The sequence below is a fragment of the Mus caroli genome, chromosome 3 (genome assembly GCF_900094665.2).
Source record: "Mus caroli chromosome 3, CAROLI_EIJ_v1.1, whole genome shotgun sequence".
Lineage (NCBI taxonomy): Eukaryota > Metazoa > Chordata > Mammalia > Rodentia > Muridae > Mus > Mus caroli.
In genome coordinates this window covers 44,890,435-44,902,911 of record NC_034572.1, presented here as the reverse complement: position 1 = coordinate 44,902,911, position 12,477 = coordinate 44,890,435, and the positions used below count along the sequence as shown (strand labels likewise).

Sequence of the window (12,477 nt, the reverse complement as noted above, 5' to 3'; positions counted from 1 at the left end):
TAAACGTGTAAAATCTAGATTTGCAAATGTAACTCCAGCTTTGGGACTTCAGCCCTCTGAATGATAAGTCAGTATAACGTGTTTCCATCTTGTGTCCAGCATTTTTGGAGAAAAGCCACAAAACCATGGCTTGATGCATTTCCAGCCTCTCCAGGCCTTTGCACTGTGATGAACGCTCTGTGTTTACTCCTTAGGTGACTTTTCAGCATTCTCACCAGATGGCCGTGTACAGCTTCAGAGACCCCAGGCTGGACCCTTTGCTACAGAGGATCTCGCTTCAGCAACCATCCTTGTGTGTCTCACGACGAGGTGCCTCCTACCCATCAGCATCTCTTTCCCTGGCCCAGTAGTTAACAGTCATTCAGTATTTTCTACCAGGCCACTTTTTTTCCTCAATGGGGAGCCGACCTGCAGTGCTCATTGAAGGCCACCAGTGGCCTCGTTTACAAACACAATTCTGAAAATGTTTTCAAAGTTATATAGCGTGTACATGCATGAAGGACAAGGTTCAGAAGTCAGTTCCTCTCCTGTCATGAGGCTCAGTCACAAGCACCTTTACCTAGGCTTCTCAAACATTCCATACGACATTTCTGCACCTAATTTACTTTGATGTGCCTGCAGATGTTGTGTACCACGTGTACGAGGTGCCCATGGAGGCCAGGAGAGTTGGCGCTCCCGGAACTGGAGTTAAACTTGGAGCTGCTATGTAGGTGCTGGGAACCAAACAAACCCGAGACCTCTGCAGGAGCAGCCCTAACCCATGAGCCGTGTCTCCACCCGCTTACCTTCACCCTCGCCTCCCCCATCAAATCTTGTGCCTTAGCTTTGCTTCCCAAAGTTAACTTGGCTTCCCATGACATGCCTCTGGCTTATTCTCAGTCTAAATAGCTCTCCTCGGGTCTGGTTTGACTTCCAACCAAGGTTTTCTCTGTAGGGCTTACCAGTGTAGAAGGGATGAGAGGAGTTAGTTCGCGTGCACAAGCAGGCACTACTGAATGTTTTATTAAAGGGATTCCGTCGTGAAGGCTGTTCTTCAGATAGGTGCTCATGGTTTTTCCTTACCAAACCTTGGACCAGATTAGATTTTGACTCTTACTGGCTCACTTTATCTAATTGCCACATCACACCTCTTCCCAAGGGCTGCATTAAACTCTCATACCCTGTTACTTCTGCCAGGGACCTGTAAGATTATCTCAGACACATCATGCACATCTGGCCATTCTCCCAAGTCCTGTTGATGGTATGTATCTTGTGCGTGCCTGCCTTCACTCTGATAAGGTCTGGCTGTGTAGCCCAGGTTGTCAGAAAACACATCGTCTTTCTGCCTCAGACTCTGGAGTGCTGAGATTCCAGGAAGCTAGTGCGCCAAAAAGCCAAAATAAATAAAAGTGGATTTCATGACACCATTGTGATTTCTTTAAATTCAATAGCATCCTGCCCACCTGTCTCTTTGCTAGCGTCAATACATTTTCTCATTGAGACATATCTATGGCATCTCCACCCCCACCTCATCTTTTCTTACTGGGTGGGAGTTAAGCATCAAAACAAATAAATATTCCCATAGTAGGCATTGGAAACCTTACTCAGGTGGGGAATGTCTACTCTGAGGCTGGGAACTGGCATGTTGGGAAGAGGAGCTAAGAGGAACCAAGTCTGGTCTTGGAGAATCAGGCTGGGCAAAGCTGGGCGTGGAGGCTCACACTGTCATCCTCGCCCTGGGACACTGAGACAGGAGCACTGCTGCAAATTTGAGGTCATCTTGGGCTACATAGCACTAGGCCAGCCTGGGCTACAAAGTGTATCATTTAAAAAAAAAAAAAAAAAAGGTTAAACAAGGAGGATAAAGCCAACATGCCAAAGATGATAAGGGGCAAGAAACAAGGACATTACTAATGGCTGAGCCACTGACTGTAAATCTCTGTTGAACAGCCATCTCTTATTTTGGCTTTTAAAACAGGATATTTTGGCTTTCAAATATCCTAGGCTGGCCTTGAACTTGCTTTGTGGTTGAGAATGGCCATGAACTCCGGACCACCCTGCCTCTCCTCTCCCAGGATACTACCATGTCCTGCTGGTAGTTGTTTTTCCTGGTGCTCCGCATGGCCTTGAACTATTCAGTTACTCCAAGTCCTCTGAGGCTGTAACTTGTGCCCCCTCTCCGCTCCCCCATAGCCGAGTCAGGCCTGTGGTAAAGTACTGTTGGCCCCTGGTGAGCGAGTGTCTGCATCAGGCCCACAAACATCTCAAGTGCTCTAGTACAGTGGGGAGACTAGCTTGAGCTTGACCTGGGGGTGGAATGCAGGGGTAAGCCATTTTGGAGGGAGGGCTCCATCCTTGGGACCAAGACACCCAATGTGTAGTTACTTCTGTTAACTGTCAAGATGAAAATTCAGTGTACTAATGGACAGTGTGTAACACCATATAGTATTACAAGATCCAAACTCCCAGATTCCTTTTAGATCAAAGAGACAAGATATTAAAAGCACTCTTTGTAAGTCCATTTATTAATCTTAAGTAATATTTAGAACCTCATACATTAAGATATTTACCTTCTTACCACTGGTAGGTTATTTTGTTTGGAAGAGGCTTCAACAGAACTCTTACAATTTTTCTAGAAAACTTGAACCCAGTCATCTGGCTGTCTCTGGGGCTTTTTCAAGAAAGGGTCTTGACATATAGCCCAAGCTGGCCTCCAAGACATGGGCTTTCTTGTCTCGGCTGAATGTTGGGCTCATGTCTGTCGTCTTGATAAGGATTCTCACTAATATTCTTAGCAACTGTTCCAGAACTGTTCCTAAAGCTACTTATAAAAAGCACATCCCAGAAGTGATTGGAGTAATCTTCACAAGTCTACCAACATCATCACAACAGAAAAGGCACAAGTACCTAGCAGTGACTAAACAGTGGAAACTAAAGAACTGAATGCTACGGAATTTCTTTAAAACACAACAGATAAGTCAAAGGCATAGCAAACAGGGATTATTTGTGAAGAATGTACACACACAGTCACCAATCCCTCAGGGCTAAATAGTTCCTTAGTGTACATCCTGATAGATCAGCAAATAAAAACATTTTTAATTTTTAAGGAATTAAGACTGTAACTGCATGGTTCTAAAATGTCCACAATGCTAGATAATCCACTTTATTTTACATTAAGATATAAAAAAATAAATATTACCATGCATTTTTTCCACTGACATTTAAAAATCCCACAAATAAATAACTTGAAATGATGTCTAGAAAACTTCCTACATCTTACTTTAATTCTGAAGGGCTTACAAACTGGGTTTTTATAATATCCTCAACTAAAAAACAAGAAAGCCTATGCTACTAATGCCCCTAAATGGTAGAGGATGGTACACAGATGAACAACAAGCTCGAGCTGGAGTGCAAACACCTTTTCAATGCAGGTTTTAGCTGGAAAGGTTTGTGAACAATGTTTTTTCAAGGGCATGCTGGAAATGATGGAGAGGTGTGGCAGAAACTGGGTGTCCTTTTCCAGGCAACTTCCTATCCTAGTTCAGTTTCCCAAAACATCCCTGGTTAAGACGCTTGTGATTAAAAGAGCTCGTGGGGCTCCTCGTTAAAGCTGAAGTCACACACCAGGGACAGGTGGTCCGAGGGGTAATGGAAGGACGGGAGCCGGTTGGGCCCAATCTGTTCTTCAGTGAGTAGATCCAGGGCGGACGTGACGCTCAGAGCGTGTCTGGAGTACCAGATGTAGTCCAGCGTGTGGCGACACTCCCCTGAGGTCCGGATCTTCCAGGTTGTGTAAGGAGGCTCCGACTGTCCATCGGGACTCAGCAGCTTGTAGGCGCTGTTGAGGTTGAGGCTGGAGGACGCAAAGTGTTTGTAGACCTCTTCGGTTGGCTCTGCGTTGAAGTCCCCGCAGACTATCAGGGGGATCTTTGCTCCCTGGGTGATGTTTTGCAGGTTCTGGAGGAGGTCACAGCCCTGAGCTGACCGGAACCGCTCCCAGCCAGTGCGGGCTTTTAAGTGGGTGACAGCAATGCAGAACTGTCGCCCAGACTCCTTGCACTCCAGGGTCTGTGCGATGGCCACCTGATTGGTTTTTAGGGTCATGGCTGTCAGCCTGATATTGGTGCTGCTGATAAGCTTGAATCGGTTTTGGAGGAAAAATAAGGCACAGCCATCTGGACCGTTGTTGTGTTCCACATCTAGACATGGTGACCAGGGCTTGGGGAAGAACGTGCCTTGGTAGCCCAGTCTACTGAGGAGTGGCTGGAAGGTGTCGAAGTAGTGGTCCACTTCCTGGAGGCACAGTATGTCTGGCTGGTAAGCCAGGATCTCCTCCAGGATCAGGCACTTCCTCTCTTCCCATCTGAGCGCTTCCACGGGGCACTGCACAAAGTTGTCTTTGCCTTCTCCGAGAGCTGAAAAGGAAAGCCAGACACCTGTCAGCTGCTACACACCACGGCCTCGAAGACAGTGGGGAAGCCTGGAGTGGTGGTGCACACCCTTAAAACTTCAGTACTGCGAAGGCTGAGACGGGTGGGTCTCCCTGACTTCAGCTAAGGCTACAGACTGAGCCCCTGACTACAAAGGAAAAGTTAAAACAGGGAAGAAAAGAAAGGAAAAGAACTCTAGTGGGTGGAAGCTTGGCTGTCTGACATTTGCCTTGGATGCTGGGGCAGGTCTGTCTAAGCTGTGCTAACACCCAGAGGAAATAACCTCTCACTATCGGCTGAAGCAAGCAGCAGGGTTTTTATATACAAAAAAATATTTCATATAGCTGTATTCTAGGATATGACTTTTGCTTTTAGGTTTAGAGAAACCGTTCTTAACAGTCCTGGGGATATAAAAACTTGTCAGTGTAAATAAACACTAGTTGTAACCCCGACTATAAGAAAGCCCGGTGAATGGATATAAATGTAGTACTCCGAATGAACGGGACAAATGAGCAGCTTTCTCTCCTTACGAATGAACAGAACCATTCTCCAGGGATTAGAATCAAAGCGCAGCCGCTCAGGGTCGACGTGGGTGGATCTAGGTTAACATACATGGTATTTGTATATGAAATTGCCAAAGAATAAAGAAAAATCTTTTTAAAAAGAAAGATTGGTGAGTCGGGGGGTGGTGGTGGCGACACACACCTTTAACTCTAGCACTCGGCGGCAGAGTCTATGGGATTCCTGAGTTTGAGTCCAGTCTGGTCCAGAGCTAGTTCCAGGACAGCTAGAACTACACAGAGAAACCCTGTCTCAGAATGAAAAACAAAAACAAAAACCCAAAGGGAAATACCCTCTGTCTATGTCTAACTATGGGGCACGGGAGTAAGCACTGAGTGCGGGTGTCTACAGAGGCCAGAGGCGGGGCATCCGCTGAAGCCGTTTGCTGTGGGAGGTTAGTTCTGCTCTTAACCACTGAACCATCCCTTCACCTGCAGATACCTTTGCTTACACTTCAACTACTAGATAAAAGGTACTACCACATATAAATGACTGATAAGCCTAGTTTATAAACCAGCAGGTATAATAAAAGGGGCCCTTTAACGCCACAATTTTTTTTTTAATTCTCCCCTCCCCCAAGACAAGGTTTCTCTGTATAGCCCTGGCTGTTCTAGAACTCTTGAGATTTCTCCTCCTCTGCCTCCCGGGTGTTGGGACTAAAGGCAGATGCCACCTCCACCCATCTGCCACAAATAAAAATGTCAGGAAGTGCTAGGGACTGGTCAAGCAGAATCCCTCTCTGGTTTTGTTTTGAGACAAGGCCTCACATCACAGCTCAAACTGGCCTCAGACTCCAGGCAGTCATCACAGCACATGGTCACCACGGCCATCTCAACTGCTGTCCCTACCACTCATTCAGTTTGTGACCTGTACATGCTGTCACAGACTCAGGCTGTAGGCAACAGAATGCCTAAGGTTGTCCCGCCGAGGTGCTGAACGGAAAGCACCCATAACTCATCGCTCCACACAGGAGTGACTGGGAATGCACAGCAGCAGACAGGAAGCCAAGGCAGCCTTCACTGCGCAGGCACAGCAGCACCAGGCCTACCTTGGGCGAGGATGTTCCACTGCATGACGCGAATGGGAGAGTGGCTGCTGGAGCAATCTGTCCTCAGGTCCACAAAATCCCTCTGGTACCGGGGTGGCCGAGTGTGCAGAACAGCCCTGCATTCCTCCAGAAGTTCCTTAGGATCAATGGGCTCCAGATGTTCGGGGTCAGCTGACACCAAGTACTCCGGGTGCTGAGCAGCTGCACTGCTGTTGACGGTCTTGGCGAGAGCACTGTAGAGTCGACTGGTGCCGTTTCCCATGGAACTCACTGCAGGAGAGAAACAGCCCCACAGCCAGCTGTCAGTCAGGGCCTTCACTGTCCCTCTCCGGTATGAGCCAGGGCCCCACTGCCTGTGGGCATCACGCCATCTCTAGGGGTGGGTGAGTAATGGGAGCTTCTGGCCTCCAGCGTCTTACACGGGCATGTAATTTAAGTATTGCTGCTAACTAATCTCTTGCAAAACTAAGCTTATTCACGTAACCTCGATAACCTCTTGGGTTTACACACCCACCCCGTCTTATACAAGCATCCTTTAACCAAATACACATTCCTCTCCCAAGTTTTTATCTTAAAGAACTGGTTTTTGTGCCAGGCAGTGGTGGTGCACGCTGCACACCTTTAATCCCACAGAGGGAAAGGAAGGCAGGCAGATCTCTATGAGTTCTATGCCAGCCTGGGCTACAGTGGGCATTCCAGGACAGTCAAGGCTACACAGAGAAACCCTGTCTCAGCAAACCAACAACAGAACCAAACACTCCAATGGTTTTTGAAGGGTGAATGTAGAAAGCCAAGGTCCTAGCTGTGTTGTCTGGGGGGACCCCCTGGTAGTGGTGGGTTTAACCTTCACTTCTCTCATTTTCAGACGTCCAATCAGGGGTGGGGTTTCTTGGAGAATCCTGTGATCAGTATTGAACATATTCTCATTAAAAAGTACAGGGTGAGGCTGGAGAGATGGCTCAGCGGGTAAGAGCACTGGCTGCTCTTCCAGAGGTCCTGAGTTCGATTTCCAGTTGTGAGTGTACCAGTGTGTGCAGGTAACTGAGGGGGCCAGAAGAGGGTCTGGACTCCCCTGGAGCTACAGTTCCCCGTGGCTTGTGAGCTGTCCAACACACATGCTGTGAACTGAAACTGGGGCTTCTGTAAGTATGCACTCTTGTTCACTAAGCCATCTCTCCGGTCCCAACTTACTGTCTCTTGAGAGACAAAGACCAAGTTATCTTTATTTAAAAAAAAAAAAAAAAAAAAAAAAAAAATCGGGCTGGCTGATAACAAGCAGTTGGTTCAAATTAGTGACCCTGGCTGGTCACAGTTGTCCCTGAGTATCAAAAATCAATTGGTGTAGTCAGGTATCCTCTTATTGTTAATTTTCCTTAACTCAATCTGGTCCTGTCCACCTAGATAGTCAAGCCTAAAGAAAGAAATTATTCATACAAAAGCTACACTGCTCAACAAGGAATACATCAAGATCAAACACAACACAAAGGAAGGCAGCGTGAAGAGAACACTCTATCTTAAAAGCAGAGGCTGGCAGGATGGCCCAGTGGGAAGAGCCCCTGCTCTCATCTCTAGTCTGACAACCTGAGTCTGATCCTCGGAATCCACACGATAGAAGAGGACTGACTCCCAGGAACTGTGTTCTGTCTTCCATGCATGCACACATACACAGAAAACACATATAACAAATGTTAAAAACAACTCCTAACTGTCCCTTAGTCATCACAGTTTCTCGACGTTTCTCCTGAAAGCCAGCATATCACATACTAGCATACAAGGTGAGTGAGAGGCCGAGTTACCTGAGACCTAGCCTCAAAGTGCCAAAAATAACCAGAAAAGTCTTTTAAAAGGCTGGCATGGTTGAACACTCAAAACTTTAACCCCAGTGCTTGAGGTAGTGGCAGACAATCTCTGTTAGTTCCAGGTCAGCCTGGTCTACATGGCAAGTTCCAGGCAGCCAGAGCTATGTAGTGAGACCCTATCTCAAAAACAAAAAACAAAAAATAAGTTTAAAGAGGGACTTAGAGATACAACCCTCATTGTGAATACACACCACTTACTGAGTCCATCACAGTAATGTCCATCAACCCCTGCCTCACCCATACAAGCACAGCCCACATTTGCACATCAACATCTCACTGTTTCAATTCCCACTGTGTGTCAGACACTACCCTAGCCTCCTGTAGACACACTGGTGACCAAACAGACCAACCCCTTGTTCCCAGGCAGCATATCTTGTAGTGGGAAGACCAAAGGGTCTCAGAGTGTACATTTGGTGAAAACTTTAATGGAGAAAAACAGGAGAGGTGAGGTAGGAATCTGGGTAGCAGAGAAATCGCTTGCTTATCTGTGATGGTCCAGGATGGGTCTTCAAAGATACAGGAGGCTGGAAAACCAGCCCAACGGATCTACTGAAGGGCAGTCTGGACAGAGGGAGAGCAAGCGCAAAAGAGAATTCAGAGTTGATTATCCAATTAATCCCAGCACTTAGGCAGAAGTGGCAGACAGATTTCTGAGTTTGCTAGTCTGGTATACACAATTATTTCTAGACCAGCCAGGGTAACACAGTGAGACGCTGTCTCAAAAACAAAAGAGAAACTCTACTACATTGTAGGGCAATACGGACAGATAGAAGAGAAACATCAGAGGACAGAGGAAGGACAGTCACACACACACACAAACAAACACACACACACACAAACACACACACACACACCCACACAGAGTATGCGACCCTAGGTCCTTGGGAGGTTGAGGCAGCAGGATCCAGAGTTCTAGGTTTGTCTGGATACAAAGTGAGTTTAAGGCCAGCTTGGCTAACTCTGTGCATGTGAGAGGGATGGGCCCTTGGAAAGACAGTGTGACTGTTGAATTAGATAGCTCGGAGTCAGGTCTGCCTGGAATGTGCAAGGCCTGGTACTCCACCACCAATGGACTGAGATGGACAGGGTGAGGTGCAGCTTGTGAAAGCTAAAAATTCACAAAGGTAAGCCCAGGGGAGACGGCTTGTAAAGACACTTCATGAGGAACCCACACTGCTGACATCTGAAGACAGATGAAGGGAGAGAGGTCTGGAATTAGTAACACAGCAAATGTTAGTGACAACAGAAATTTCTTATTTTTGGTGTCAGTATGAGAGGAGGAGGGAATAAAAGAAGTTACTTTGAGAAAATTTTGCCTAAAAAAGGAGAAAACTGTACAACTAGTCTGCGCATTTTGTTTCTGAGATGTTTTTGAGATGTGTGTTTGTGAGCGAGGTCGGGTGGGTCAACACTAAGGAGCACTCTCGGGCTTCTGGTACAACAGCCCCAGGAAGTCACAAAACACGCGTCCCTCCCCAAGACACTAAAAATGGCGACAAACCATGAAAAAGTTATTTCGATGTTCAACGACGACAAAGAGCATACAATATTATTCATGAAAGCAACAGAAGTTCAGGTCAGGACAGTGGTGGACATTCTTGCACGGAGAAACAAGACTAATTAAGTTCCCACACATAACTCAGTCCGGATGGCTTCATTGTGAATTTTATTATGTACATGGGTAGCTAACTATTTTGAAAGACACAGGGTTTAGTGGGGCTTATAGCTGTTAATTTAATAGGCTTACTATATTTAGTAACTAGCGAGCACGATCCCCTTCAGTGTGCAAACAGTACATTATCAGTGGAAAGGAGCATGAGCGACTCCTAAGAGGATGATCTTAGATGCTTCTCTAAGTGTCAGAAGTCCGGTTCTACAGTTGACTGTGAGGTTGCCTGGAGGAACCACAGAACAGGAAACTGGAGTTTGCAGGAGTGGTGACTGCTAGGGCAGGACAGGGAACTCCTAGAGCAGTCTGTACAGTCAGAGGGTGGTGGGTACATGGGCTGAGGTTTGAATGAGAATAGCATCCAAAGCCTTGGGATTGGGAAGTGTGGCCTTATTGGAAGGGGTGTGCCACTGGGGCGGGGCTTCGAGGTTTAAACAAACAAACAACCACACACACACACACACACACACACACACACACACACACCCGTCCCAGCATGCCCTATCTGCCTCTTGTTTGGGGTTTGGGCAGTAAGCTCTCAGATGTTCCACTCCACCATCATGAGCTCTAGCCCTTTGAAACTGTAAACCCAGTTAAACACTTTCTTTCAGAAGTTGCTTTGGTCATGGTTTTCATATCAAAATCCAGAGAAGCAGCCATAAAGAATGAATTCGATTCATGTAAATTTAAATACGAACTGGCAGTTGGAGACTTCAAGAGTACTTGACCAAGGAAAATGACCAGCTCTCAGAGCAGCCTAGGAGAAGGGGGTTATTATCTCTGGAAAACCCCAACAACAAAGCATAGGGGCTAAAAAGAGGAACTGCGGTCACGCGTACTGTATTCTACTGAAAGGTAAAGTCCTTTCTCAGAGGGAAGGACCTAGTAATCCAAAAACCACTGGCTTATAAAGAAACAAAACAACAGGAAGGAAGAAGAGACCGACAGGGATGCTGTAAGATGAGTAGGTAGCAGTAGTGGGAATTCACGCTTGCCTTCCTGTGATGTGCAAACATGGATGCATGACGGGGTGTGTGCGTGTGCACAGACTGACATACATTCCTGAGAGCTGAGACACATGGCATATGTGGCACACATGTTTAATGCTAGTCTCGACATCCAACCAGCCTGGGGAGTGAGCTAGGTGGCGTTAGGAGATTTGGTTATCAGTTAGATTGACTTGTTGCTCTCGGAAAGGACCTGGCTTCAGTTCCCAGACCCATCATGTTCTCCACCATAACTGCAGTGCCACTACCCCAGCCCACCCAAGAAGAAAAAGCCTGCTGGCACAGAACTGTAATCCTAATTACTCTCCAAGCTGAAGCAGGGGGATAGTGAATTGTATATCTGAGTAGCCAATACAGTAAGTTCAAGACCAGCCACAGCAATTTAGTGAGACCCTATCTCAGTAAAATTAATCAAGGCAGGGACTACAACTCGGCGATGGGAAATATGTCTAGCACACCATGTCCAAAGCCCTGGGTTCCATGGCCCAGTACAGCAAACAACTCAACAGAGAGGGAAAGTCTTACACGGTAGCCCATACCTGCCGGCACCAGGCTCCCAAAGGCTGCTGTTACAGGAATGAGCTACCTTGTTCAGCTAAAAATTAAACTTGTAAGAAAAGTGCAGGAGAAAATCTTGTCTGTGAGTTAGGCAAAGAGCTCTTAAACACAATACTAAAAAAGCATAGCAAAGCAATTGGAGCCCTAAGAACCTATGGACAGTGCAAATTTAAAATGGCATTGCTACTTTGAAAAGTATATTATTTTAAAAAGTGAAAATCGGGTTAGCCCAGTAATTTTACCTTCAATTCAAGAGAAATGAAGACTCCAAGATTAAAAAGAATATCTCAGAATTATCATCTGAATACAGGTTAAGTATGTCACAGGCTGCTATGAAATACAGACCATTGTGTTTACAGAACACAGGGCCTTGTCATGCTAAGCCTGTGCCCTACCACTGAGCTATCCCTCCAAGGTACGAGAAGAGCTGACAAGCAGACAGATGGTGTTGCTTTCATTTCAACTGAAAAGCACACCCTGCCATTGTCTCCTTTGGCCTCCAAGTACTTTCGCAGCCATGTGCTATGTGGTTCTGGAATGATATAGGATATTCAAAAGTGAACAACAGCGGACCCTTACATCTCCCCTGGCTTGTAAGTGGCTCACCATGAAAGGAAAACGCCCGTTTTCAACAGCCTAGTGAAGAAGCATCCTAACTGGAAGGAGCCTGTTGCAGAGAGAGCAGCCCTGCAGCACCATCGCTTGCAATGCTAACACCTAAGCACAGTGCACCTTAGAGCAGCCTATCTATCCCTAGCCCGAAACACGGCTGACATCACAGACCCATGATTTGCCAGCCTGGCTCACTGTTTAATCATGGGGAGCTTCAAAATTATACCCCGGTGCTAAGCCTAGCACTCCTGATAGAACCCGAGGGTGTGGACCACCTAAAACTTCACAATACTCTACAAGCAAGGCTGAGATTCACCAACATGCAAACCCTAAAGAAATCCTGCCCTTTCTCCTACCTTCTCAACTAGCTAGCAACCAATTTTACAAATACTTATTGCTAACAGCTGTTATTACATTATCTAGTTTACACTACCATCTAACTACATTTTATATGCTATATCTCAGATTTTTATAAGTTCAGGATTATTATAAAGATAAAAAATGACTCAGATCTAAACATTGCCTAAATTTTTTGTTTGTGTTTTGTCCTAGTTAGGGTTTCTATTGCTGTGACTAAAAAGCAAGTTGTGGAGGAAAGGGTTCAGTGTACTGGCTAGTTTTGTGTCAACTTGACACAGCTGGAGTTATCACAGAAAAAGGAGCTTCAGTTGAGGAAATGCCTCCATGAGATCCAACTGTAAGGCATTTTTCTCAATTAGTGATTAAGGGGGAAAGGTCCCTTGTGGGTGGAACC

The 12,477-nt window shown here is 46.2% G+C and overlaps 1 protein-coding gene across 1 annotated transcript in view; it reads right to left on the bottom strand.

The window, feature by feature from the left end:
- Positions 1–2,485: 2,485 nt before the first annotated feature.
- Noct (nocturnin) overlaps positions 2,486–12,477 on the bottom strand; it is a 21,199-nt gene continuing 11,207 nt past the window's right edge. The window contains exons 2-3 of the mRNA XM_021158077.2: positions 6,019–6,288; positions 2,486–4,394 (exon numbers count right to left, since the gene is read on the bottom strand). Of these exons, the coding sequence (XP_021013736.1) occupies positions 3,559–4,394; positions 6,019–6,288 (1,106 nt within the window). The 3' untranslated portion in view covers positions 2,486–3,558. The remainder of the gene's footprint in view (positions 4,395–6,018; positions 6,289–12,477) is intronic.